This window comes from Penicillium canescens (genome assembly GCF_028828765.1).
Source record: "Penicillium canescens strain IBT 15451 chromosome Unknown utg000008l_segment0_segment0, whole genome shotgun sequence".
NCBI classification, from domain to species: domain Eukaryota; kingdom Fungi; phylum Ascomycota; class Eurotiomycetes; order Eurotiales; family Aspergillaceae; genus Penicillium; species Penicillium canescens.
Window position 1 is genome coordinate 681,904 of NW_026703970.1, and position 23,941 is coordinate 705,844.

The following is a 23,941-nucleotide window of genomic DNA, read 5'->3' on the forward strand; positions in this document are numbered from 1 at the left end:
TTCTCGTTAGGGAATTCCATCAACTGTCAAAATGAGAGACCAGTCATGGAGCAGCAAATCTAACCACAAGGTCACCCATGCCCGGGCCAGGAGAACAGAAAAGAAAGGGGAAAGATGTATAATACTCACCACTATCATCATTAGGGAACTTGGCGTCAACGAAGATTCGGTTTGGTCCACCAACTGTATAGTGGTCTCGGGGGATTATAGCCTTGTCTTCGGAGGCTCGGGGAAACTCTAGACTATAATATTTTAATTCCTATGTATCCTATGGAGCTTGAGATAGTACGATCTACCGTATCCACCCCAGATTCTAATAAATCGGAGATACTGTGATACAATAAAACATATGGAGTACAAACAAGCGAGATATGCATTGCATGTACATTCATACATGCATCAAATGCTGGACCCCAGGATCACTACGCAGTTCCCCAACGTTGTGGCTTGGCATCGAAGACTCGGGAGATTCTCGGGGATTTGGAACCCCGTTTTACTCCGGCTGACTGCTATTGGCTGTCAGCACGCCCAGTATCCTCATGACGTCGGCTTTGAGTTTCTTCAACCCCGATTAAAACTCCGATAGCTTCCCCAACTCATCAGCTTCCTTGAGTAATTTGCGGGGGATAATCTGGGACCCCGTGGGCTTAGAATTTTACCCGAAGATATTACGACGAGATCCCGGGGAACCAAGATGAGATATTTCCCCGTCAATTATAAGAAGGCGCTATCAATCATCACTTGGAGGTGAGAGTAGTCCAAACAGCAAATATGGCCTCGAAGACAGCAATTCTTGGTGTGATGCTCGGTGTCACCGCCTCGACCGCATGGGGTCAAACCTTGACGGAGGACATGGTCGAGAAAATGGGAAACAATAGTCTTTTCACTCGATGGAGACCGTACTCCCATTTTTTGGCCCCTGCAGGGTGGATGAATGTATGTCTTATTTCCAATTCCGAAAAACCATAAATGGACTAAGTGTCACTAACCCCTGATCCAGGACCCCTGTGGCCCCATGTACGATCCGGTCGATGGCATTTATCATATGCACTACCAGTTTAACCCCAATCATGTCAACTGGGGTACGATTTCCCTCTCCTAGCTGCCTAGCAAGATCCGTGCTAAATATCTCATCAATATAGGCAACATATCGTGGGGACACGCAACGTCCAGCGACCTCGTAACCTGGACTGATGTTGACCACAACCCCGGCAATGGACTTGCAGGATGGCAAGACGGAGAAGCGAAGTCAATTGGTACAACCACCTTGACTAGCGACCACCACGATCCACTGATGTACAACCATCTGGGCATCTTTTCCGGAACAGCGCAGCCCGTCAATATCTCTGGTGAAGTCGATGGAACAATTCTCGCCTTCTACACATCCGTTTCAAAACTGCCAACCTCGTATACCTTACCTTATCTGCTTGGGACCGAAAGCCAAAGCCTGGCGTACTCCACCGACGGCGGACTGACATGGCAAGAATATGCCAACAACCCAGTCATCAGCAGCCCACCTGACGGTTGGAACGTCACCGGCTGGCGGGACCCGTTCTACCTCCCGCTGCCCCAGCTGGACACGCTACTAGGCAACTCCGAGCCTCACTACTATGCCATATTTGGCTCCGGTATCAAGGGTGTTGGCCCTCGCATGCCCTTGTACAGTGCTCCTGCGTCTGATCTCACCAATTGGACTTTCCTTGGTGCTCTGTGGGAACCCACAGCGAACAGTACCTTGGGCTCGTTGAGGGAAACCGGATCCTATGGGTTGAACTTTGAAGTTTCTAACTTTTTCGCTATTGACGACCGCTACTTCGTCAGCATGGGCGCTGAAGGAGGCGAGGTCAGCTTCCATGACCGGAGGTGGTCTTTGTGGAATGAGGGGGAAATTTCCACCCGTCCGAATGGCAGCATTGCCTTCAACCCTGTCTCAGGTGGTGCGAGCGACTGGGGTATTCTATATGCGGTAAGAATCAGATCATAACCATACCCTGCGATCTACTCGAAGGATAGAATACTAACATGATCTGCCAGATCACCTCGTTCAATGACACCAAGAACAACCGCCGTATTCAGTACGGCTGGGCAAGCGAGGACATGGACAACTTCGGCATCATGCAGCAAGGCTACCAAGGAGCGCTGTCCTTGGCCCGGGAGCTCTTCATCAAAGAGACCAGCGGTGTTGTCCACAACCCTGCCGACACCACCCCTGGCAACTCCCGCTATATGGCAAACTCCAATGGCACCTGGACTGCGAGCACCCTGGGCGTGCGCCCAGCCAGCGATGTAGTTGCGGGTCTTCGCCGTAGCTCTCACCACATCCAGACTCATTGTAGCAAGAAGAAGTGCAGCAACACCAGCAACATCCGCCTGCCCAGCACTCTCAGTAATTCCTATGAATTGAAGCTGATTATCAGTAACCCCACGGGTATCACAGGTGTGACGGTCGCTGCCTCGCCCGGTCGCGAGGAATACACGAACATCTATTATGATCCTTCCAAGAAGTCCGTCGTCTTGGACCGCGCCTACTCCTCCCAGATCAGGATGTTCCCCAACACGACACTGGCTGGGTACTTTGAGCCCTACCAGATGGCAGGAATTCGTGGCCGTAAGCCTATGACAGAACCGATCGAAATGAACATATTCGTCGACGGCTCCCTCGTTGAGATCTTTGTCAATGACCGCTTCGCTCTCACTGGTCGCATCTATCCCAGCAGGGAGGACAGCAATGGCTTCGCTTTGTACAATGCACCCGGCGTCAACGTGCAGTACGAAGACATTGAGATCTGGGATGGCTTGCTCAACGTCTGGCCCGACAGACCCTTGAACAGCAGCTCCGAGCTCGTCTTTGACACTCCCGCCGAAACTAACAACTACACTTGGTGGGAGGGGAACTAAAGAAGAGAAAGCAATATTGTGTTTCCATTGAAAGATTAGTCAGGATTGTACAAAGCTGTTGGCCTTTGGTTGTACTCTCGGTGTTTTTGAACACTTTAGCCTATGTGTTGGAAATGATATTTCAGGTTATTTATCTAACATGAGTACTGTATGGCCTCTGCATGAGAAATCACTTTTAACTTCACAGTCTCTAAGTAACAGAGCTACTTTTGGTACTGACCTACATAGCGTTACTACCTGGTACTGTGATTATGATCGCAATTCTATTGTTATCCTGCCCGATCGCTCGCCGTTTCCTCTACGAGCCGTTCCTTCGACTACACCAAACCCTGACCACAATCTTCTGGCAGGAATATGTAACACTTTCTTCCTACGATCCATCTTTCAACATAACTATGTCTTTTATAGTAGCACAATTAAACGCCTAAGCTATGAATGTGGTTCGGGCGGCCAGCTCTTCAGTGCCACAGAAGCGTCATACTGGTACGCAAAGTCAACCTTCGAGTCATCCGGGTCAATATTCCAGGCCTTGGCAACCCGCTCATCTGGCTGATATTCGGGATAACACTCCCACCCAAGGGTAATCTCGTCGGCGGTATTCCGGAAATAGAGAATAAACTCGTTTTCACTCTGGATTTCAAATCTCAGGCTTTTCAAACTGGGCATACGTTGAGCCGCATAGCCCATCGATATGAGAAGCCGGTGGAAATGTTCTTCAATCCTCTCTGTTGGTCCAAGCCATCCCCGCTCGAGATCACATATCTCCCAGTCCCAGTCGTCGATTTGGTTGATTTCGGCCTGGTCCTCCGCCGTGTAGTGGTAAGTCGGCTCTCCTGTTTGGGATTTGTTATTAGGCATCTTGGATGTAGTGCTTGTTTTGATTTCTTACCTGATGGAAGCCAGGGTCGCACATACTCAACCTCTAAGATCTTCAGATGGGGCCAGTGCAGGGAGCCCAGTTCGGGCTTGCCTTCTCCATCCAAGGGACACATAAAGTCATACGCAAGAGCGCTGTTTTTAAACTTTAATTCCCGGAGGTTAACGCTGAGATCTCGCAAGTTGATGCTCATACTATCGATCCCAGAGGGGATGACATTGAGTGGAGACAGGGTTTGCTTCCAATTTTCTTCCTTCTCCCTTTCATAGTCTAGCACCTGCAGGCTCTTTGGGATAAACTGATAAGAGACCCTAATGCTATATAGCTATTAGTAAACTATGTCTAGGGCTGAGGAGAATCCATGACAAGAAAAGGTATATCTTACCTGTACGACGTGCTTGTATATACTCCAAGGGATCCGGACGGACCCATTCGTCAAGATTTAGCGCTAACTCGTAGATTGTTGGACAGCGTTGGATGATAATTTGAATTGCTCCAGTCCAAATCTGATGATGCGTGCCCCCGGGCCAATTTTCATTTATGAAAGAGAGCTTCTCAACGCACGGAACAGACGCTAGATCCGGCATATCGCTGAGAAACCGCGCTCTATAAGGTGGGGTAGAAAAGCTGCGGCCATCTTTATAATCCCAAAGGTATTCACCGGCACCATCCCAGTCTTCAGTATGTGGTTCTGGCGCAGGGTCACCTCGACGTCCTCGAACACCTAGGTCCAATTTCACACGGAAACTCTGGTTCCATGAGTGAAGCTCTTGGAAAAGATTAACCATAGCCGCCTGGAAAGCTATATCATTAGCCTTTCTGATAGGGTTGTCTATACAGTAAGCTTCCGCGTTGCTCTCTTTGCGTGTGGTCCAGTCTAAGAGTTCGTAGGGGGTGAGGATATGGTATTCTAGATTTCGGATCCAGGTTTGCCGTACAGCACGATCGCCGGATGTGATCTTTTGCAAATTTGCGAGGGAAATTCCACGCTGCCCTTCTTGTTTGTGCTCATCATCACTATAGACAGCTAGACTATGATAGATGAGGGGTTCAAAAGCCGCCCGCCACAAGCGACATACAGAAGTGCATGGAACTAGAGAGGCCCTATTATTTTGTAGAAGCTCTGCTATCTGGTGCAACAGTTCCGGGGGTAGTATTGCGGCCATTATGCTGCTGAAATGAGGTGTCTTGGCAGAGGTTGACAGTGCAGAGTTAGGTTGGACCAGGACACCAGTATTGATAGAAATGAATTTATCCCGAAGCGAGACGGAGAATAGAGAAGAAAGAAAAGTTCCAAACGCAAAGAGAGCTTATAATTGAAGGCTCGTTCCCCTGTAGCCCCACATGCATCTCCACCAACTGTCACAAATCGTCAAGCCCAGTTATCAGCTAAGACTAAGCGTTTTTAGGAACCTACTGGCCACTTGGCGTAGTAGCATCTCGAGCCGTCGCTAAGCCCCACACGGTTTACCGTTCGCGAGTGGGTGACCTGACTCTTCCCTACTGCCGCAGCAGATCGACACACGGGATTTTACCGCGGAACTGACCGGCTGCTAGTCTTTCGGCTCTTACTGACCAAAGCATCATGGTCCTCCAACACACCTCGCCGATTTCGGCTATGACAAGCGTCTTGGTGTTTTAATCTCGAATATGATAATGGCCCTCATGCAATTACCAACGGAGTTGTTACAACAAATCATCCCACACACCCTGCCAGAGGGATTTGAGGGCCTAGTATTAACATGCAAATATCTCTACGAACTGTGCACCCCCTTTCTCGAGCACTACAACAACCTACGCTTTCATTTCCAGAAGTTCGAATACAGCAAAACAAACAAGGACTTTAGAGAGTTTAGATATCATCACGACTTGCTCCGGTTTCCTGATACAGCGACCTCGGCGTATAGTCTGATTTCGCGAATTGCTATCGAAGCAGCCGTGGGACATTATATTCTTGAGGCCGACGTTTCGCTCGATAGTCATATCTATAGCCGACTTCCCCCAACCATCCGACAGAATGCCGGGTCCGAAGCATGGAGAGATCGTAATGAATCTGTGCGTCAACTATTCGCGGAATCATTGTATTTGAGGGAAGCAGGACTCGACTGGAAGGAATTCTATAGCGCTATGATGGAGGATGTCAACAGCTGGCGCCAATCAGAGCATGCTGCTGCCTTTGCTCTGACCCTTCTACCGAATCTGCAGGTACTCACGGCAGCATTTTCTGGATTCCGGTCTTCTGCACCCAAAAAGCTCATCACTGCCGTTCTCCAAACTGCCAGGCAAAATCCGCATGGCAATGTCAGCCTTGCCCAGGTCACGGCATATAGTGGGAGCTGTGATATACCCTGGGTTCCTTCGCTCCTAGCTCTACCGCGCATCAAAAGGTTTTGGGGCCACGGATACATCGGCAAAGCCGAGGACGACAACTGCATTGAGTCCAGATACCTGGGCACTGGCTTGGATTCGAGACTAGAGGTGGCAGGATTTGACGATATGTCCGTTGATGCCGTAGCTATTGCAGGTTTTCTCAAGCACACTCCGCGTCTCAAATCATTGACGTACTGGCATTCAACTAAAGCCAACGGGGGACACCAAGACTGGGATCTCTGCAAATTCATCGCGGCAGTGCAGTATGAGGTCGGGAACCATCTCGAGCACCTCTGTGCAATCACTTTAGAACTACGCTGCTTGATAACCCCAGGGAAGCCATACCTACGCGGCTTTCAGCGCCTCGAAAGTCTCGAGTTGCCGCTTGATATCGTTCTTTGCAATCTCGAAGCGGCACATCCAGCAGATCATAGGTCGTTGGACTCCAATTCCTTACTTGGTAACATAATACCCGCGTCCGTCTCTGTTCTTTCCTTGTTATCGCCCGGAAAAAGCCCCCACGATAAGGCTCTTGAGCTCCTCTTCCGTGACTTTGCCAATCAGAAACAGTTCCAGACCCCAAACTTGAAGGAAATCTCGTTGACGTGTCCTAATGATGCTGATGATTTATACAAAGTACAGTGTGCGAACCTGGCAGCGGAGGCTAAAAGGGCGGGTACGGATTTGACGATATCAGAAGACCTATGTCTAATTTCGACAGTCGGCTTAGGCGAGGAGAAACGCTCTCCGTTTTACTCATAAAGAGGCTCATTAAAGACTCTAGTCCATAAAGAAATATAAGGCCGAGGCTGGATGAAATTGGCCGGGTATGAACATTCTATTGACGCATTTGAACGGCCGACCATTGCCTATTCTGCTTGGTTCAGATAGCTATGTGTCTCTGTATTAGCTATTAAGTCCGTCGTTGTGCTCGAGTAGTCCCACAGCCTGCTTGAAGCACCGTAAAACAGATCTTCGACGGCTACTCGGGTACGGTTCGGTCGGTGGCCTTTTCGCCCGATGGTCGGCTGTTGGCGTCCGGCTCTGAGGATAACAGTCCGACTCTGGGACTCGGTGGCAGGCGCCCTAAACGAGACCTTGACCGTCGGCAGAATAGTCACAAATCTCGAATTCTCCCAAGATAGTTCGTATCTCAGCATTAATTTAGGTTTCCTGAACATCCACTCCAGGTGCATCACCTATGCTACTAAAATATCCCTGGGTGAATCTAGAGATACTTATACAGCAGGACCAGTGGATAGTCCTAAACGGGCAGTCTTATGGCTTCCTCCCAGGGCTCGACCTTCTTGTTCATCGACTAAAGCCGATATCCTTGCTATGGGACATCCATCAGGTCGGATTTCCTTGTTAGAACAACGGGTTTAATGATCATCCTTCGACTTTTATTCTTTTTCCCTCCGCACGGTTTTGGCCTTTTTGAGCATCTATGTGGACGATCATTTCCCCATAATTTGCTACATATCTTTATTTAATCTAAATACAGTATCGAATCCAGGGTGGGTGGTCTCCACGGTTTCGCCTAGCTGAGCGAGATACGTTCACAAGAAACTGCCACACAGCATGCCAGGTGCTTTTTGTATTGTTTTGCGTAACTCAGCTATCAATTTGATCTTTCAGGACTACCCAGATTCAATCGAACAGTGCAACTTGCTGAAACTGGTCATGCTCTCAACTGTAAACATCCGACTACTTTATCCAATTATCAAATATTGCTGGCATGGGAAACAGAGTGCTTGGATATGAATGCCTAGATAAGCTAACGTATTTCACAAGCGAGCTGGCCACCCCAAAACACCATAGTAAATAAGATATATTCTACACTGATATCTCAACAACCGCGTTTTTATTTTATTATTTGCCGATAGCTGTTGATAAGGCTTTTCAACACTATATATTAATTTTGAAATCTGAAACCTACATTATTTCGGTATCGAAAATTACGTTGGCTAGGAGCTAGAAATATAAATATCTGAATGTATCTCAATTATTAAGTTATAGAAATTCTTTAAACTCGTGTTAGAAGCTAAATACCACCTAAAAACCATTACTTTTTAAAGAAAAGTCCCTATAACCTACCGTTGTTGTGATACTATGTTGTAATTTATCGCATTTACTATGGTGTTCTAGGGTGGCCAGCTCGCTTGTGAAATACGTTGAATGCTTGAAGATGACATGCTTGTTGTAGTTCAAAAGGAAGATTGATTGTTCTGAACTAGAGGGAATAACTGAGGCTATATATACACAAAGAGAAGATCAAGTTGATTTCCAATCAACTTGTTTCTTCGTATAGACACCTCGGGATTAATTCCGATGGTACGGCTTGGTTCCTGATCTGCATCAGCCTCATATCACAACAGTTTACATAGCAATCACTGGTTTCCATATTAATTCCCAAACCAATATTTCCCATCATAGATTGAATTGGTACGCACTGTTCGAAGTGATTTACCCGATCACTTCAGTGAGTAGCGCTGCCAAGAGATTGAGGCAAGCAGAGTCGTCAACGAGCGAGCCCAGGACCTGCGAGATGCCAGTATTCTCTGCAAGGGTATTACAAGTAATTTATAGAAGCTTCTATCACGTGATAATAACTTTCAATACGATTCAGTATTTGAAACCAAGCTAATCCAGGCCTGGCCTAGCGTGTTTCGTGATATCTATGAGAGCAGAGTGGTGAAACTGATTTCGATCCATGCAGTACGCCCCTGTCAAACTGGGAAGGATATTATTCACATCTAATCGAATCTTTCCAGGTTCCCTAAGGCACCAATAACTTCTAGATTATGTTTTCCAGTCATACCCGAAAGCCGGGCCTGTCTTGACCGTCAAGGATTTCAACGACTGGTTTTCCTACTTACCACAATCATGGCTTTCTACTTCGAAGAAATACAACGACCCCTATAGGTCTTTGTTACCGGACAATGGAGTCATTAAATTTACCCATAGCGACCTCCACCGAGGGAACATCATTATCTCTTCTAGCAAACTAGCTCGGATCATTGCTATCGTGGACTGGGCACAAGCGGGATGGTATCCAGACTACTGGGAGTACTGTAAGGCACTTTACACTTGTTGGTACGAGGACGAATGGCGACGGGACTGGGTCGACAACTTTCTAAGCCCACGTTTGCGAGAATTTGAGGTCTTCGCAGAGTACACAATGGCAATGGGCTCCGTATGAACCACTTTTTCCTGGGAGTGAATGATGCTCATTGATAGGAGTAAGCATACTTGGCAGAAATTACAAAGCGGCAGGAAAAACCATGTGTAGCACCTATAGAAGGTAAATCGCTCAGGTCTCTGTTCTGAAATACTTAAAATAGACAATTGAAAGAAAATAAAAATGGATCCACGTTGGAACTGTTTCTGACTTTATTCTTTAGGATGAAGACACGTGCTGCAAAGGCCTACATATTAGCAAAACAAAATTGAAAGAAACTCAAAGGTTATTCAAACTTGGAGATTAAAGAAACACACCCATGATGTCGCGAGACAAAACCAGAATATCTGCAAAAGAGAAGGTGTTTCTAGTTCAAGCTCAGTATAGTCGTCACTAGGCATCTATGATGATCAATTTGTGAATTATAGATGCCGATTAGAATCCTCGTGCTCCGAACACATGGAAAAAATGATCTTTTACTACTAGTATATTGCGGGGATTTAATATCTATATTCGTGTCGTTGGATACTATTAAGCACGCACTGGATACAAGCGACGGCAACGAAACCGACGAAGCGCCTTGAGAATATCCGCCTGGCTAGCCTTTAATGCATACTCTGCTTTATTTAACATCCCTTCAACTTCATCCAAAAGCAAATCTAGCTCATCAAATGCCTGCAAAATCACCTTGACGGCGTCGAAATGGTTCCCCTTTGCCGCCACGGATAATGGCGTCTCACCCCAGCAAACAACCTGCAGACTAGCCCCTTCTTTAAAAGGTGTTGCATGCATCTTACATTCCCTACTTGTGCAGCAGCAAAAAAGGCGGTGCGGCCCCTCGCATCCATATCATCAATGCTACACCCATTCTGCAAGAATAGGTCGAGCAAACAATCAGGATCTTTGTGGTTGCTCGCGCAGTGGTAGACAAAGCCCATCTTATCTGCAGTAGCATCAAATCCCATATCAAGAAGTAGACGTGCAAATGAGGTCCCGCCGCGTATCGCTTCGGTGAGAGCAGACCTAGCGCTCGAGCCGGATGGTTCTTTTGGTTTGACTAGTAAGCCTCGGTCAAGGAGGACACGGAAGATCTGCTCGCCGCCGCGGAGTGCACGCTGGAAGAGTGGTGTCAAGCTTCCTTCGGGACAACTTGACTCCGATATTGGGTTGGCGACTACTCCGGGGCCTTTAGGATGGTCTAGAAGGATACGGAGGGTATCCACTTGACCGGAAAGGACAATGTTCCAGGGCATTCTGATGTTTGGGAGTGAATTGGTCGGGTCTGCATTATAGGAGAGGAGCAGGAAGAAAATATCCGGATTGGGGACAGCTTGGTTGAGGGCTTCGCCGGGAGGATCGTTAGGGTTTACGCCGTGGGCAAGAAGCGTCCTAATAGCATCTTTGTGACCTCTTTGTATTGCGCAGATGAGAGGAAAGTCTCCGTTTGGCGGGGTGATGCTTGCACCATTGGATATTAGGATTTCGATTGCTGCGACTTGATTATATGCCGCAGCCCAGGAGATGGCTGCTTGTGGGCGTCTGTGAGGGAAAGCTGGAGTGGAGTAGGAACAAAAGACAGCCTGTTGTAGACGGGGATCTAGGCCGACATTGGGATCGTAGTGATGTTGTTGTAGGAGATCAGTGAGAAGGGCGGTGCGGCCAGTCATTGCGGCAACACAAAGCAAAATGACCCGTTGATAGGCCTTAGTAGATGATTGAATGTAGTCATATTTGCTGAGGAGAAGATCGACAATCTCATCATATCCTCTCTCCGCTGCATAGCATACCGGGTAGATTGGTTCCTGGGTATTTGGATAGGATGGGGTGAGAGTCGCCCCGTGGTCCAATAGACATCGCACAATGCTGATATTCCCAGAAATAGAAGCTTGGCTGAGCAATGTGCTCCCGTTTGAGCTAGGAATATTAGGATCTGCTCCGTGTTCGAGCAGAAACCGAACAATATCAAGATAACCTTTATTTGCTGCAAGTGCGAGAGGTGTGAAGCCACTCCCTGTCAGTGCATCGATCGAGCTTCCTACGTCGGCTAAGATGCGGACAATATCGATATGGCCCTTCCTGGCAGCGAGATGGAGAGCTATGTGCTTCTCGTCACCAATTGAGCGAAGGTCTGGAGGCACACCATATTGAAGAAGTAATTTGATGACGGATAATTGGCCCGCGGACGCTGCTAGAGATAGTGGGTGTCCTTCTTTCTGGAAGCCTTTTTTGAAATGTTCTTCCTCGGCACTTTGACCAGGGTGGAATTGGGGTCGCTTCCAATTCTGGTTGGTCCAATTGTTGTTGATGGAGCATGGATCGACGCCGTGATCAAGTAGCAGTCTGATTATTTCTATGTGCCCGTGAATAGCGGCTAAAGCGAGAGGTTGCCATTGCTCGCCTCCACAGGCGTTTGGTGGCACACCGGCTAGCAGGATGAGTCGAGCGGTCGACAATTCTCCGCTTCTGGCAGCCCATTCAAGTGTGTAGCCCCCGTTCCGACTGGTGGTGCTACACTTGTATAGAACAGGGTTCAATAATTCATGCAGCCACCGGTTGGTGCAGCATAGGGCGTTAATCTCATCCGTATGTTCAAGGTGGGCGGTCAGGAGTAGAATCAAGTCGTTCGGAAGATCAAAAAAGCCCATTTTCGTGCAAGACAATCCGATTCAGGGGTTACGTTGACAGTCTGCCCCCGTCAAATCTCATTTATGTCGTGCCTGTCGTGAAGAAAGGTATTGGGGGAGGCGTATCTTTGATCTTCGCGTGGCAAACTTGTTTACGGCCCCATAGGTTTGGGCCCCAATAGCTGACAGATGATGTGATCAAAAACAAGGTGATGCTGGACCCTGGTGGAGATTGCAATTTTCTTTTCCACTGCGTATCTTCGATTTCATAAGCATCGCACTCGTGGCCCTAAAAGTAAATTTCCTGACGAAGGTTCGATAGTTGCGAGCCTGACAGCAATTTTATCTTAAACGTTTTCACCATCAGTGCCTGTAGATGAAACACAAGAAAGCGAATATCTGGATGGGAGTCGTACGAATGAAACCAGAGGATGCCGATGTGTGGTATGTAGAGCCGTAAACCCAGTGGTGACTCGTAAGCTGCACCGCCAGTCGGGAAATGATAAGCCCACCACCCGTTTCGCCCCTGTCCGTGCACATGATTTGACCTGTTGCTCTATTTTTAACATTCCCACTAAATAAACAAGCCTGTAAATAGTAACCTAAATATTACACCACGTTATACATGAAATAGCGATTGCCTATACAAAGACTGCGTATCAATGGATTTATCCAAATCAAGAATTATGATTGTATGGCTTATACGTACGTGGTTTACATATATACTACTAGTAGTATTGCGAATAGACCTCCCTAGAGTGCGGTTTGATCAATCGAAGTGGGCAAAGGTTATCGTGATGTACGATTCCTGTGGATTGTTGGTTACATCATATCTTTGCACGGACATGTGCGAAATTGGTGGTGGGCTTATCAGTTCCAATAACACATGCATAAGTACGCTCTACACAACAGAATACCATATCTCGTACTCGTGAATACAAATAGTACCCTGACGCCCTGAAAATTGGTCGGGAAATTCTTACAGCAGTGAAACATTAATACATGTTACACTAGAAGCGATAGTTAGCAGCACTTTTGATTGAGCAGTGTATTTTCGGAGCGCTGCCAAATACCCTTGGGCAATTTTTCGCGATTGCTTTCAGCGCAATGGACGGTGAGAACCATGCAATATCTTGACCTGAAGCTCGAGTCCAGCCATTTATATGGGCATGTCAGATGTCTTCAGCCGTAATTGATTTTTCACACAAGTAGTGCTGGTATTTGTTTCGTTTTGCAATTGATTGCACCTGCAATTCTGCCGTGAGTCACAATTTGATTGATTAATGCGTTCTAGACAAGGCTATGCCAAAGGTTCAAATCAGCCATTGAAGATCTGTATTAGTTTAACTAGTTGTGGTGGATTTACTAGGTGTATTCATCTAAGCACAGGGGCGCGAGAACATACTGATCGTAATAGAGGAATATTCTGACATTTTTCAATGGACATGAGTAACAATAAACAATACTGGCTTATAATTGGTGCCGTGAAAGAGGAAGGTACCAGGACTTGGAGGTTATTGTAGCAATAACCTAGATTTGTCAGGCTAGTCACACAGTTAGCCCGAGGAACAGTGTCTCCTGAGCAGAATTTTTGTTCTACACATAGAAAGCGAGCGTGAGTGGGTGTCAAAAGACGATCTCGGCAGCAAGAAGGAATCAACGTGAGGCAAATACAATATCTCGCGCGGTGAGGATCGCGTGGGGGTGAGGGGCTAGGGGCCAGGGGACAGGGGCGAGGGGGTGAGAGCGAGGCCACAGCAGATATTCCAACAGGACCAGACCTGTTATGATTGGTCAAAAGAAACATTATGGCCCCGGGGCCCATGATTTATTCCTGCTGGTGTCATTATGGGCGCTACGATTGCGCACGTTTAATTTGAATACATATCTCCCAACTGGATGGGCTCGCACTTGGGATAGAGCCCATGGGGCGGCCCCAAGCGGCTGGGAAATGGCAGGCGATCCTCTTCCATTATCCACGTCGGTCTATATATGAGTAGCGTTTGTACGGAGGAGGAATCATTCAAGTCCTCATCAAAATGCCACTGAAGGGATCCTTGGCCTTGGGTACGGCCATCGTATGGATTGTGGTGGCCGGTGCCAGTGCGAACCCTGTGACTGTATCGTCATCTTCATCGGCCTGTTGAATTCCACCAGCATGCTTGCGATCGTTGTCTTCAAGTTGTGAGCCGCATATCACTTGTACATGGCCTATGTCATGTTCTGTGCCTTCTTGGTGTTCGTTCTCAGTTCCAGTTGTTCCATCAGCCTCTCGATTGGCGTCTGTTCCCGTTGTATACAGCACCCTGACTGCTACAGCCAACACTCTTCTCAATCCCTCTACTACCGATACACCTTCAAGCCAGCCCCAGAAGTCAGGCTCGAAGGCTGCGACTAGCTCGAAGACTCCGAATAGCTCCAATGCCCCGGCCGGATCTGGTATTCCCACCAGCTCCATGAACTCCCGAACTGCAAATAGTACACCAAGCCCTGGGACTTCTTCGCCTCAGCCACCTTTATCCCCTAAGAAGCAGTCCAATTCCACCGCATCCTCATCTAACACCGCTACAAATGGCAAATCCTCCAATGGGGCTCCTCAGACTTCCGATAATGGCCATCCATCTTCTGTCCAAGACACTCGGTCTCAACCCCAGAAGCCCACATCTACTTCTACTAAGGACACTACCACTAGGAAAAGAGAGCGCTGAAAGATTCGTTGCATCGACTATGCCCATGTTAGTGAACAAACCATAGGAACGGAGGGTAATGTGTTAGTTACTGTATCGGGCAAGATGTGCTATTCCCGGGTAACCGATGGGCGAGCCGGCCCTTCATGCACTCCAAGTGAACCACTCCCTTACATGTATCGCATTGCAGTATGATGGGGGTATCGCTGTCTTCCTCAAAGCAAACCGGACACTTCTCACCATCTGGACGGGACCCTTGGCAGAATGTGTGGAGCTGAATAGAGTGCACTCCACCGTATTCATTGCTGATGGAGAGGACGGCCGGATCATTTGGTGAAACATCCCAGGGGACCCGATCCGTTGTGAGCATATCAGCTGTGACCTCCCGACCAGGATGTTGAGATGACTCTATCCTTGTGGAAGTAGGAAGCCCCGGGAAGGTGATCTCGTCAACCTGTACGAACATTCTGAAGGATTGTACCTAAGCCTCTAGAGTGATATGAACTACTTTTCACCAATACGAGTGAAACAACCCTGTGCTAACCAATTTCCATCGAAGTATACCCATCAAGTACCTCAGATTGACGAGTTGCCCAATATTTTCTATGTTCGTGCCACTTTCGGTCGATTCGGGTAGGGTAATCGTGGAATTTTTGACTTCCGTAGAAATATTCTACCCACCCAGAGTAAAGACGGCTTTTGTGGATTCTTGGAACTATTGTTGGTCCTTTTTCACTCGGAAATTCGTCGCAAGTCTCGTCAATCCAGAACGGAGGCTCACTTGCCCCAGAGGCATTGTTATGTGGAATCAGATGAAGATTATCGGGGCCTTGTGTGCCAGTCAAATGCCACGGGGGCGGATTTGGCCGATTGCTTCGAGATGAACTTCCACCTTTCCATGTAACCCAAGTCCACTCCATGTGCTGTAATTCATTTTGTGGCTTATAAAAGTTGGGTAAAACTTTGAGCCAGCTCTCCTCAATCTCAAAACCTCCGTTGGTTTGGGAAATATCTTGCATGGTGTCGTTTAATTAGGAAACAAAATGTCTTTCCTCGCCAAGAATTTCATCGACTTCATCTTTTGCGAGTGGCCCAGGTGCGTTTGCTCTCCTCCAACAGCAAAGATGAGTCATTCCGGCTTTTTCAAACTCACTCACGCGAATCAATTCCAGTAAAGCCTTCTGCGCACTGGCTTCTCCTCTTGATTCCTTCAAGATCGAAATCCATTCCAAGATCCATACAGAGCCTGTTGAATCCTGAGGCAACCACGGCAAAAGGAGTTTGGTAGACGGCGAGCAACCATCAGGTGAACAAGGACAACGACAGGTACCATGACTCAAAGGGTCCGCACCATGATGTAAAAGATTCGCAATCAGGACGATGTTTTTTGACACAGAGTTTAGTATGAAGGACGGATCTTCTGAATGAGTGGATCCAGTTCGATTAAGTTTCCGGCATGCGATGTGCAATGCCGAGAGCCCAAGGCTGTCCCGATGATTGACATCACATCCTCGAGTCAAGATGTTGTTGTAAAGCACGCAGTTGTAGCGAGATATTGAGGCCATGAGAGCGGTTTGGCCTTCCAGATTTGGATGATCAAAATAGTGGTATCCAACATCAAACAAGGTATCAGCCTGCTTCTCGAGTATCGTACTAATAGCTAATAACTCTAGGATCCTCGGCTTAAATTCGCAAAGTCTCCTTCGGCTTTCAGGTACTAAGCTTAATATAAGTTATAGAGGTAGACGCCGTATTAGCCAATAGCTATACATCGAACTAACAACCCTCTCCGAACCTACTATTTTCAATAGGTGATTTACGGCAAATTCTATGTCTTTTACGGTTAGAGGTGTATAGCAAGAATTTAGCAATTCGATCTAGCTAATTAATGCATTTTCCTGATTCGAATCCAATGCATTATTAGTGGTAGGGCGATCGGAGAGAGATGTCGTCCGTTTTTGCGACCGCGAAATTTCGAACAAGACACGCGATAATGGTCCGCAGCCTTACGTAGGGATGAAAATTCTCGCGTATCATAAGCATGTAATGCCTTAGCTAGCAGATCCTCTTAATCGCGAGAATTTTTAGGCATTTTTGGTGGGTAGGAATACGCTTAAAAGTTGAAAAGTCGAAAATTTGCAATATGGAGGTTAATTGCATTTTGGCTGAGAGACACCCACATCGAGAAGGGGTGGGTGGTCCGTGACACGGCGACGTAGTGTAGTGGTGGAACCCATGAGAGTAGCGTATTAGTGGCCTGAGGTATCACAAATGCCTTAGGAAGCTTGCATGCAATCTTCTTCTTCGAGGGCAGCATCCTACCATCATCAATATGACTACAGTTTTTCCACCAGATTCTTCATTCATGATATAGCTTCAAGATCAGTACTTCAGTCGCTTCCTGAGACTACTCTCTACGCCTACGGTGGGCATGGGAGTGGTTGGTTGTCTTCTCTCCATTGATACCGACCCGTCTGCCATATCAGACTGCCATCGAGCCATCCCCATTTCAGTAGGTATTTTTTTGAAATATGCGAAACATCCATCCTCCGCATGATTTTGTCGACATGCTCTATGACCCTTAAATAGACATCCTAATAGACTTCTGACGCCATCCATACATCCAAATGACCCTTGCCAGCGCAATGGCGGTTGTCCATTTTAATATTAGCCGCCAAAAGTCCTACTGGTGAATCAAGGCTGAGTCCTAGCAACAGGAGAGTGTGCGAAGAAATTACGTACGCGAGGCACTCGCAGAAATGGGTACTTGGCCCACATTCGCCGTATTAGGTAGACGAAAGAACGATCGCTTTATGGCAGCCACTTTCGAATATTTGGATAACTAGGCATGGCATTGTTCTATGGTCCATTTCCCTCGATAACTCAGAGCAGACTATGAGATTCTAGAGAGTAGTCTAAGAAGGTCCGGCTGCGAGGTATTTCAGCAACTCTCCTGCATCTGACGGTAGTTAAATGCAGCCACCAGGGCAACAATATGAAAAGCACCGCCAAGCACAGCAAATGTATGCCAAAGCTGATGTGAATGACCCCATGTGTCAAACGTCCCGGGGCTTAGTCTCTCTGGGAATCGGGAGACGAAAACACTGACACCGGTCAAGAGGGACAGTCCTTCTGCGACATACCACCCAGCTCCAATTTCATGACTCGCTCGAGCCCAGCCCAACTCAATCACACTTTGGAGGATAGGCAACATGGCAGAGATAGCGAGCAAAGAGAAGACACCTCCACGCAGAGTCCTCATCTTGTTGCCTCCACCACCGGTGTCAAAGAGAGTGATGGCAGCGCCCGTCGCCGAGAAGAGATTGAGGCCCCAATACAGCCGCTGAATGAGGGGTCTGCAATAAAATGCATAATACGTCATGGAAGTGCCAGCTCCAACGGCCAGGAAGCAGATTCCGAGGATATCCATTTTGCCCCAGAGATGGTGGATGTTGTATGAGTGGCTTCGTAGGGTGTGGAATCCAGCACTAAGGGCAAAGCAGATGGTTGCTGATGCCAAGAAGGACCCAAAAGCAAATAAATCGCCGACAGTGAGGTTGGTATCTTTTGAGAGCGAGACAGAGGTTTTCAGTTTGAGACCAACAGCTATGAAGGCCGTCGACCCCAGAAGATGGATCCAGATATTCATTGTTTCCATGTGTAGGCAGCGCCATAGGCGCAAAGATCGTCGGTAAGAATACGTGGGCATCGGATGGCCTTCCAAAATATAGTCATTATCACGCAGCCATCCTGGGATCAACTCTTTGCTTCCAAAGGTTGGCCAGTACGACTGATTTTCTGTCTTGGGCGTGGTAGCCGGGCTCTCAGTCAACAACTGGGAGTCTTCGAGTGGGGGTGATGGTATCGCGCGTCTGGCCATGCTTGCAGTTTTCAAGGGACATCTAATTGTTCCGGGCACTGCAGCAACGAGCAATTGGAGACACACAAGGTGATTTTTGAAATATTGAGAGAGATCAAAGTTCATCGGGATGCATCTTTTCCCCTCAAATCTCTAAGCGCCCGTTTTCGCGCGCGACACGCGTGAAACTCATCACACCGAACACGTGTCACGACTGGCGCTAAAATCAGTTTCTACGAGAGGATGGCTCTACGATTCCATACATTACTGACCATTACTTTAGACCCTTATATTGCCGCGTTGGGGGCATTATTGAGGTGGTATATCTCGAAAGGCGCCCCACGCTGAATCACGTCGCAGAGATGCCCCAGATACATGGCACACATCTACTAGTCCAATGAGTCTCACTGATTCTCATGTCCATCTCTGGGAAGTCTGGAATATGCTGGTCTCAGCTCGGCGCAGCAGTTAGTAAGGACCGCGGGAGCATGCACGTCCGGGGCCCACGTTTCAGAAATAATTTGGATACCCGGCGGCTACAAGACTAACATATACTAGGCCAGGAGGCATTCAGTTTACATGAGGGCTGAAAATATGCAGGTATATTTTTATCTGTGCCAATGACAGCGGAGTCAGATGTGGGAGTTAGTAGACAGAAGGGCTTTCGGTCTACGTACCCCTGCCGTTTCTGAGACGCCCTAAAAAATAAGTATGAGTGTTGGCCATTACATGCTAGGGCTATATTTCTTCCATTATCGTGGTACTCACCCATAGAATTACATTTCATCTTTTATTGCAATTCGCTTTAACCCATGGATGTCCTTTCCAACAATGGTACCGTCGGCTGGCTATCCGGGCCCAACACGCGGGGGACGATGGACATTATCTGGTCATCTTTATTGACGGTTTTTTTGTGTACTTGGACCGCGATATGTCTAAATCTTCCTGGTCCAAAAGATAGTCAGTTCCAAATCTTTTGTCGTCGGGCGAAGTGGATGTTTTGGGCGATTGTCTCCCCGGAGTTGGTCCTTTCCGTTGCTATCGGTCAACATGCCTCAGCACGGCGATCTGTGAAGCGTTTCCGCAAGTTGGGATTGAATGAAGACAGATGGACACTTCGGCATGGTTTCTATGCCGACATGGGCGGGATGCTCCTTCAGCCTAGAGACAGCACGCCATTTTTAGTCAACAGCCGTCAATTGGCGTATCTGGTCGAGAAGAAGTACTTGGAATGCCCGCAGATTACACAGAGTGAGATATGGGACAAGTCAAAAACGGATACACTCGCGAGACTGCTCAGTTTGGGGCAGGCCACTTGGCTGATGATCCAACTCTTTGGTCGCTTTATTCTTAAGCTTCCGACTACTACGCTCGAACTGTCTGCGGGTGCTATTGTGATATGCACTTTTGGAACCTTTGTTTGCTGGATGCACAAGCCAAGCGATGTACACACCGGCATTGTACTTAGCATGGAGGTAAGCACAGCCGAGATTCTCCTCGATGCGGGTGATGTCGCCGCTTCACCTTACCGTCATACACCTCTCGACTTCATCGCCAAACAGTCGTTCACTTGTGGTTACGACGTGATGGGATTTTTTGGTCTACGTCTTGATGATCGGGAAAGGCCCTTGCGACGCTTTCCAAATGATCGATTCCCGGACATCGGGACGCTTGAGAAATTCTCACTGTTCTGTTTAACCACAGCATTTGCTTCCTTCCATCTCATAGGATGGTATTTTATCTTTCCATCCCGAGTCGAGAGGCTTCTTTGGCGTATCTCAAGCTCTATTGTAACGGCTGCAACTGTTTTATATTGGATTTTCGAAACAATTGCCGCTCGTCAGCGCTTTGGCAGATGGGACAAATATCTGGTCTGGCTGCGGCTCAAAAGGCCAACACCGCAGCAAAAGGTCGATGCGATGGCTACTTTGGCACGGCAGGATACTGTCAGTCGTCTAGATGCTTTTGAAAAAGAGCAAAGGGAGGCGAAACCTATCTTAGGTTGGGAAATCGGTATTATTGTTCCCGTCATCTTCCTGTATGCTAGTGCACGGGGATATATGATTGTCGAAGTTTTTGTTAGTCTACGACAGCTCCCCATAGGGGCATTCACAACTTTTGAAGTTGCGGACATGCTACCTCATTGGTGAACATATTTCTTTTCGTGCTTCTGTAATTCATTTTAGAGACGAAGAGCCTGTCGGGATATAGAGCCTTGTCGTCTGATTTTATGAAATCAATAGTCATGTTGAGTATTTACTTGGGATACCCTGTGGAAGATTTTCAGGTTCTAATACCTATCGACACTTTGCATAATCTGACATTCTGGTTAGTCCTTTTTACCTGTCATACAGCTATTCATGTATCATTCTACAAGGACGACCGGTCTCGTGATTCTTGCCGCAAAACGGATACTTTCACAATCAACCTGGAAAGCGATGCATCGGGTAATGCTTCGCGAGATGGGGACAATCCCATTTTAAAAAACCTAAAGCCAGTCAAATGGCCTTTATTAATACAGATCCACCTTACTGGATAGTGATTTGCAGCAGCCTTAATGAAACGTTACTGCATTTAGCTAGAGTAGTTGTACTACACCCCACTCACATGCAAAAAGGCTCCTGTTGAGAAATGGCCCTCCTGCAAGTGCATGCACCCTGCAACAGCGACGTCGCTAGAGTCAGCCAGCCCCAAATCCAATTAATATCCATGTCAGGATACATCTGCGACTCGACCCCTCTTTTCGGGCGATTTAATAACAGCCTGGTGATCTATCCGGTCCCCTCTGGTACCATAATCTTCCTAACCGCACCTTTTGAATCTTCAAAATATTTCCGTGCCTGCCATGTTTTGGTTAAGCTTGTTACTCGCAGTTGTGGCCTTTTGTGCTATCACCGCACTGCGTGGTCGTCAAAAGCAAACCCTGCCTCTTCCCCCAGGCCCACGACGAAAATTCATCATCGGAAACCTAGGCGATCTCCCTAGTCCAGGTCAACAGGACTGGCATCACTGGACTGAACACAAGGAGCGCTATGGTAAGAGTTCAGGAATCGGAATAGAAATGACCAGCCTTTGATACTTACTCATCCCAAACCAGGACCTATCAGTTCACTCACTATCCTCGGAAGACACATTATCATTCTCAATGACGCTAGATTAGCTACACAGCTGCTGGAGAAGCGTTCTTCTATTCACTCATCGCGCCCTCAGCAGACATTTCCCGAAATGTAAGGGAAGTATTGGCTTGAATTAGGTCAGTGGTTGACTCTTCCCAGGTCCGGCTGGGACAAGATCCTTGGGGCTTCTAGGAACCCGGAACACATTCGGAAGACTCGGAAACACCTACATCAAGAAATAGGGTCGAACAAGAACGTGTCTCGTTTCGAGGATATCCAAACAACAGAAGTCGGTCGTTTTCTGCTGAGGGTGTTTGATAAGCCAGAGAAGCTTCAGCAGCATATACGCAAGTAAGTCCATTACCAGTGACACTCCCAGTTTATCAAAATAATGCTAATATGTTACAGAGAAGCTGGTGCAATCGTCTTGAAGATCGCCTACGGTTATACGATTGAGCCTCATGGCAGCGACCCGCTTGTGGATTTGGCCGATAAGGGAATGGAAGACTTTTCTTTTGCCTTGCTTCCAGCCACATGGGCCGTTGAGTTCCTGCCAATATGTAAGTGGTTACTGGATGAGTAAAAGGCCAAAAGGAAAGTCGAAAAGTGGTCTGACTATTAAACCAGTAAGATTCTTACCCTCCTGGTTCCCTGGGGCAAATTTTGCAAAGATCGCAAAAGGCTACAAAGTCAGAGCAGCAGCATTCAGTGATATCCCATACGCATTTGTCAAAGACCAAATCAAACAGGGTACCTTTGTCCCATCTTTTCTGTCAAACCTTCTCCAAGACAACCCCGTGGATCCCGGTACCGAAGTCGAGGATATTATCAAATGGTCAGCTGGCTCTCTCTACGCAGGAGGAGCAGACACAGTAAGATCCAAGCTGTGCATTGAAAGTCTCACAACATATTGACCATATAATAGACCGTCTCATCCATCGCAAGTTTCTTCCTCGCCATGGCCCTTTTCCCTGACGTGCAACGCAAGGCCCAGCAGGAGCTCGATACAGTGGTTGGCAGTGGTCGGCTACCACAATTCCGAGATCGAGAGAACCTTGTGTATATCAACGCACTAGTTAAAGAGGTGCTTCGATGGCACCCAGTCGTGCCTATAAACTTGGCACACTCGCCGACTCAAGATGATACGTGTGAAGGATACCGAATTCCCAAGGGATCATCAGTTATTGCAAATATTTGGTAAGCTGCTTTAAAGCGTACCCCAAATGTATCATTTGCTGATCAATGTTTAATGAAATAGGGCATTTACACATGATCCACTTGTTTACAATGACCCCATGGCCTTCAAACCAGAACGCTTCCTAGATGCCCCTGACGGGTCTTCTCCAGAGCGAGATCCTCACATGCTTGTGTTTGGATATGGGCGTCGAGCCTGTCCGGGACGCACTCTGGCCGACGCAAACGTATTTCTTACCATTGCACAGTCCTTGGCTGTTTTCGATATCTCAAAGCCAATTCGAAATGGCAAAGTCGAGGAGATATCAATTAATTATCTCCCAGGTGTTATTAGTCATCCTGCTCCATTCCAGTTGTCCATCCAGCCACGGAGTACGGCACATCGAGAACTCATCCAATCGCTAGGAAATCTCTATCCTTGGAGCGAGAGTGATGCGCAACATCTGGCTAGTCTACAGACTTAACTTGCATTCCTAATGGAATATTTTTAAGTGCAGATTATAGACCTGGAAGGTTTTGATACGCACGATTGCGGTTGAATTCCAATTGAGAAGGTTTTATTAGCAATAATTGGGAACTCAGTACCTGGTCATCGGGGTTCAACCAGTAGGCTCGTGGTAGGGCCACAGGACATGGTAGTAAGAACAATTCATCCGTTGTCTAAATGAATTTTAGTAAGATCAATACATACAGGGTTTTTTTTTTCAAACACACTTGTAGCATAGTGGTATCCGGATCAAAGGAAAGAACCCGATCGTAATGCGTTTGATTGAATGCAAGGAGATTAGTGTAACTTTCTGCCCATGTGGCTTGATCCTTGTTAGTTTGAATGCAGACACATGGAGTAATTTGGACTTCAAAATACATATAATCACCACAATCCCGACTTTAAACTTTGATAGGAACCAATTTCACATTGTACTCATCACGCGCCTTACGGGGCAGTCGACTCTCCGTCCCTTTTTCCTCTATGTCCAGCGGGAAATGTGATGGATACATCAAAAATCATTCTGTCTTACGCTTTAATCGATTAAGAGCCTCAAATCTCATGACTGAATTGCATAGATATACAGTGCCGGTAACATATTGTGAGTAGGCAAATCGAGACTAATCAATAATCTCAGCACCTTCCCGA

General features: G+C 47.3%; 8 protein-coding genes across 8 annotated transcripts; 4 read left to right on the top strand and 4 right to left on the bottom strand.

Annotated features, from left to right (window-relative positions):
- Positions 1-771: 771 nt before the first annotated feature.
- On the top strand, positions 772-2,898 carry N7446_011132 (glycoside hydrolase family 32 protein; the record flags this gene model as incomplete). The annotated part of the gene is made up of 4 exons (XM_058519874.1): positions 772-936; positions 1,001-1,082; positions 1,143-1,966; positions 2,035-2,898. 4 exons carry the CDS (start codon positions 772-774, stop codon positions 2,896-2,898), a joined length of 1,935 nt encoding a protein of 644 aa, XP_058367398.1.
- A 429-nt stretch (positions 2,899-3,327) lies between these two features.
- On the bottom strand, positions 3,328-4,941 carry N7446_011133 (F-box protein; the record flags this gene model as incomplete). The annotated part of the gene is made up of 3 exons (XM_058519875.1): positions 3,328-3,731; positions 3,788-4,092; positions 4,184-4,941. 3 exons carry the CDS (start codon positions 4,939-4,941, stop codon positions 3,328-3,330), a joined length of 1,467 nt encoding a protein of 488 aa, XP_058367399.1.
- Positions 4,942-5,431: 490 nt separating this feature from the next.
- N7446_011134 (uncharacterized protein) lies at positions 5,432-6,907 on the top strand (the record flags this gene model as incomplete). The annotated part of the gene is made up of 1 exon (XM_058519876.1): positions 5,432-6,907. The coding sequence occupies one exon, from the start codon at positions 5,432-5,434 to the stop codon at positions 6,905-6,907; it is 1,476 nt and encodes a 491-aa protein (XP_058367400.1).
- A 2,950-nt stretch (positions 6,908-9,857) lies between these two features.
- Positions 9,858-11,971, bottom strand: N7446_011135 (uncharacterized protein; the record flags this gene model as incomplete). The annotated part of the gene is made up of 2 exons (XM_058519877.1): positions 9,858-10,079; positions 10,124-11,971. The coding sequence occupies 2 exons, from the start codon at positions 11,969-11,971 to the stop codon at positions 9,858-9,860; spliced, it is 2,070 nt and encodes a 689-aa protein (XP_058367401.1).
- Positions 11,972-13,973: 2,002 nt separating this feature from the next.
- Positions 13,974-15,103, bottom strand: N7446_011136 (uncharacterized protein; the record flags this gene model as incomplete). Its single annotated transcript, XM_058519878.1, has 2 exons — positions 13,974-14,419; positions 14,812-15,103. 2 exons carry the CDS (start codon positions 15,101-15,103, stop codon positions 13,974-13,976), a joined length of 738 nt encoding a protein of 245 aa, XP_058367402.1.
- A 2,475-nt stretch (positions 15,104-17,578) lies between these two features.
- N7446_011137 (hemolysin III family protein) lies at positions 17,579-18,517 on the bottom strand (the record flags this gene model as incomplete). The annotated part of the gene is made up of 1 exon (XM_058519879.1): positions 17,579-18,517. The coding sequence occupies one exon, from the start codon at positions 18,515-18,517 to the stop codon at positions 17,579-17,581; it is 939 nt and encodes a 312-aa protein (XP_058367403.1).
- Positions 18,518-19,308: 791 nt separating this feature from the next.
- On the top strand, positions 19,309-20,646 carry N7446_011138 (uncharacterized protein; the record flags this gene model as incomplete). The annotated part of the gene is made up of 1 exon (XM_058519880.1): positions 19,309-20,646. One exon carries the CDS (start codon positions 19,309-19,311, stop codon positions 20,644-20,646), a length of 1,338 nt encoding a protein of 445 aa, XP_058367404.1.
- A 695-nt stretch (positions 20,647-21,341) lies between these two features.
- Positions 21,342-23,270, top strand: N7446_011139 (cytochrome P450; the record flags this gene model as incomplete). The annotated part of the gene is made up of 7 exons (XM_058519881.1): positions 21,342-21,531; positions 21,594-21,723; positions 21,772-21,963; positions 22,021-22,172; positions 22,240-22,484; positions 22,538-22,809; positions 22,871-23,270. The coding sequence occupies 7 exons, from the start codon at positions 21,342-21,344 to the stop codon at positions 23,268-23,270; spliced, it is 1,581 nt and encodes a 526-aa protein (XP_058367405.1).
- Positions 23,271-23,941: the final 671 nt, after the last annotated feature.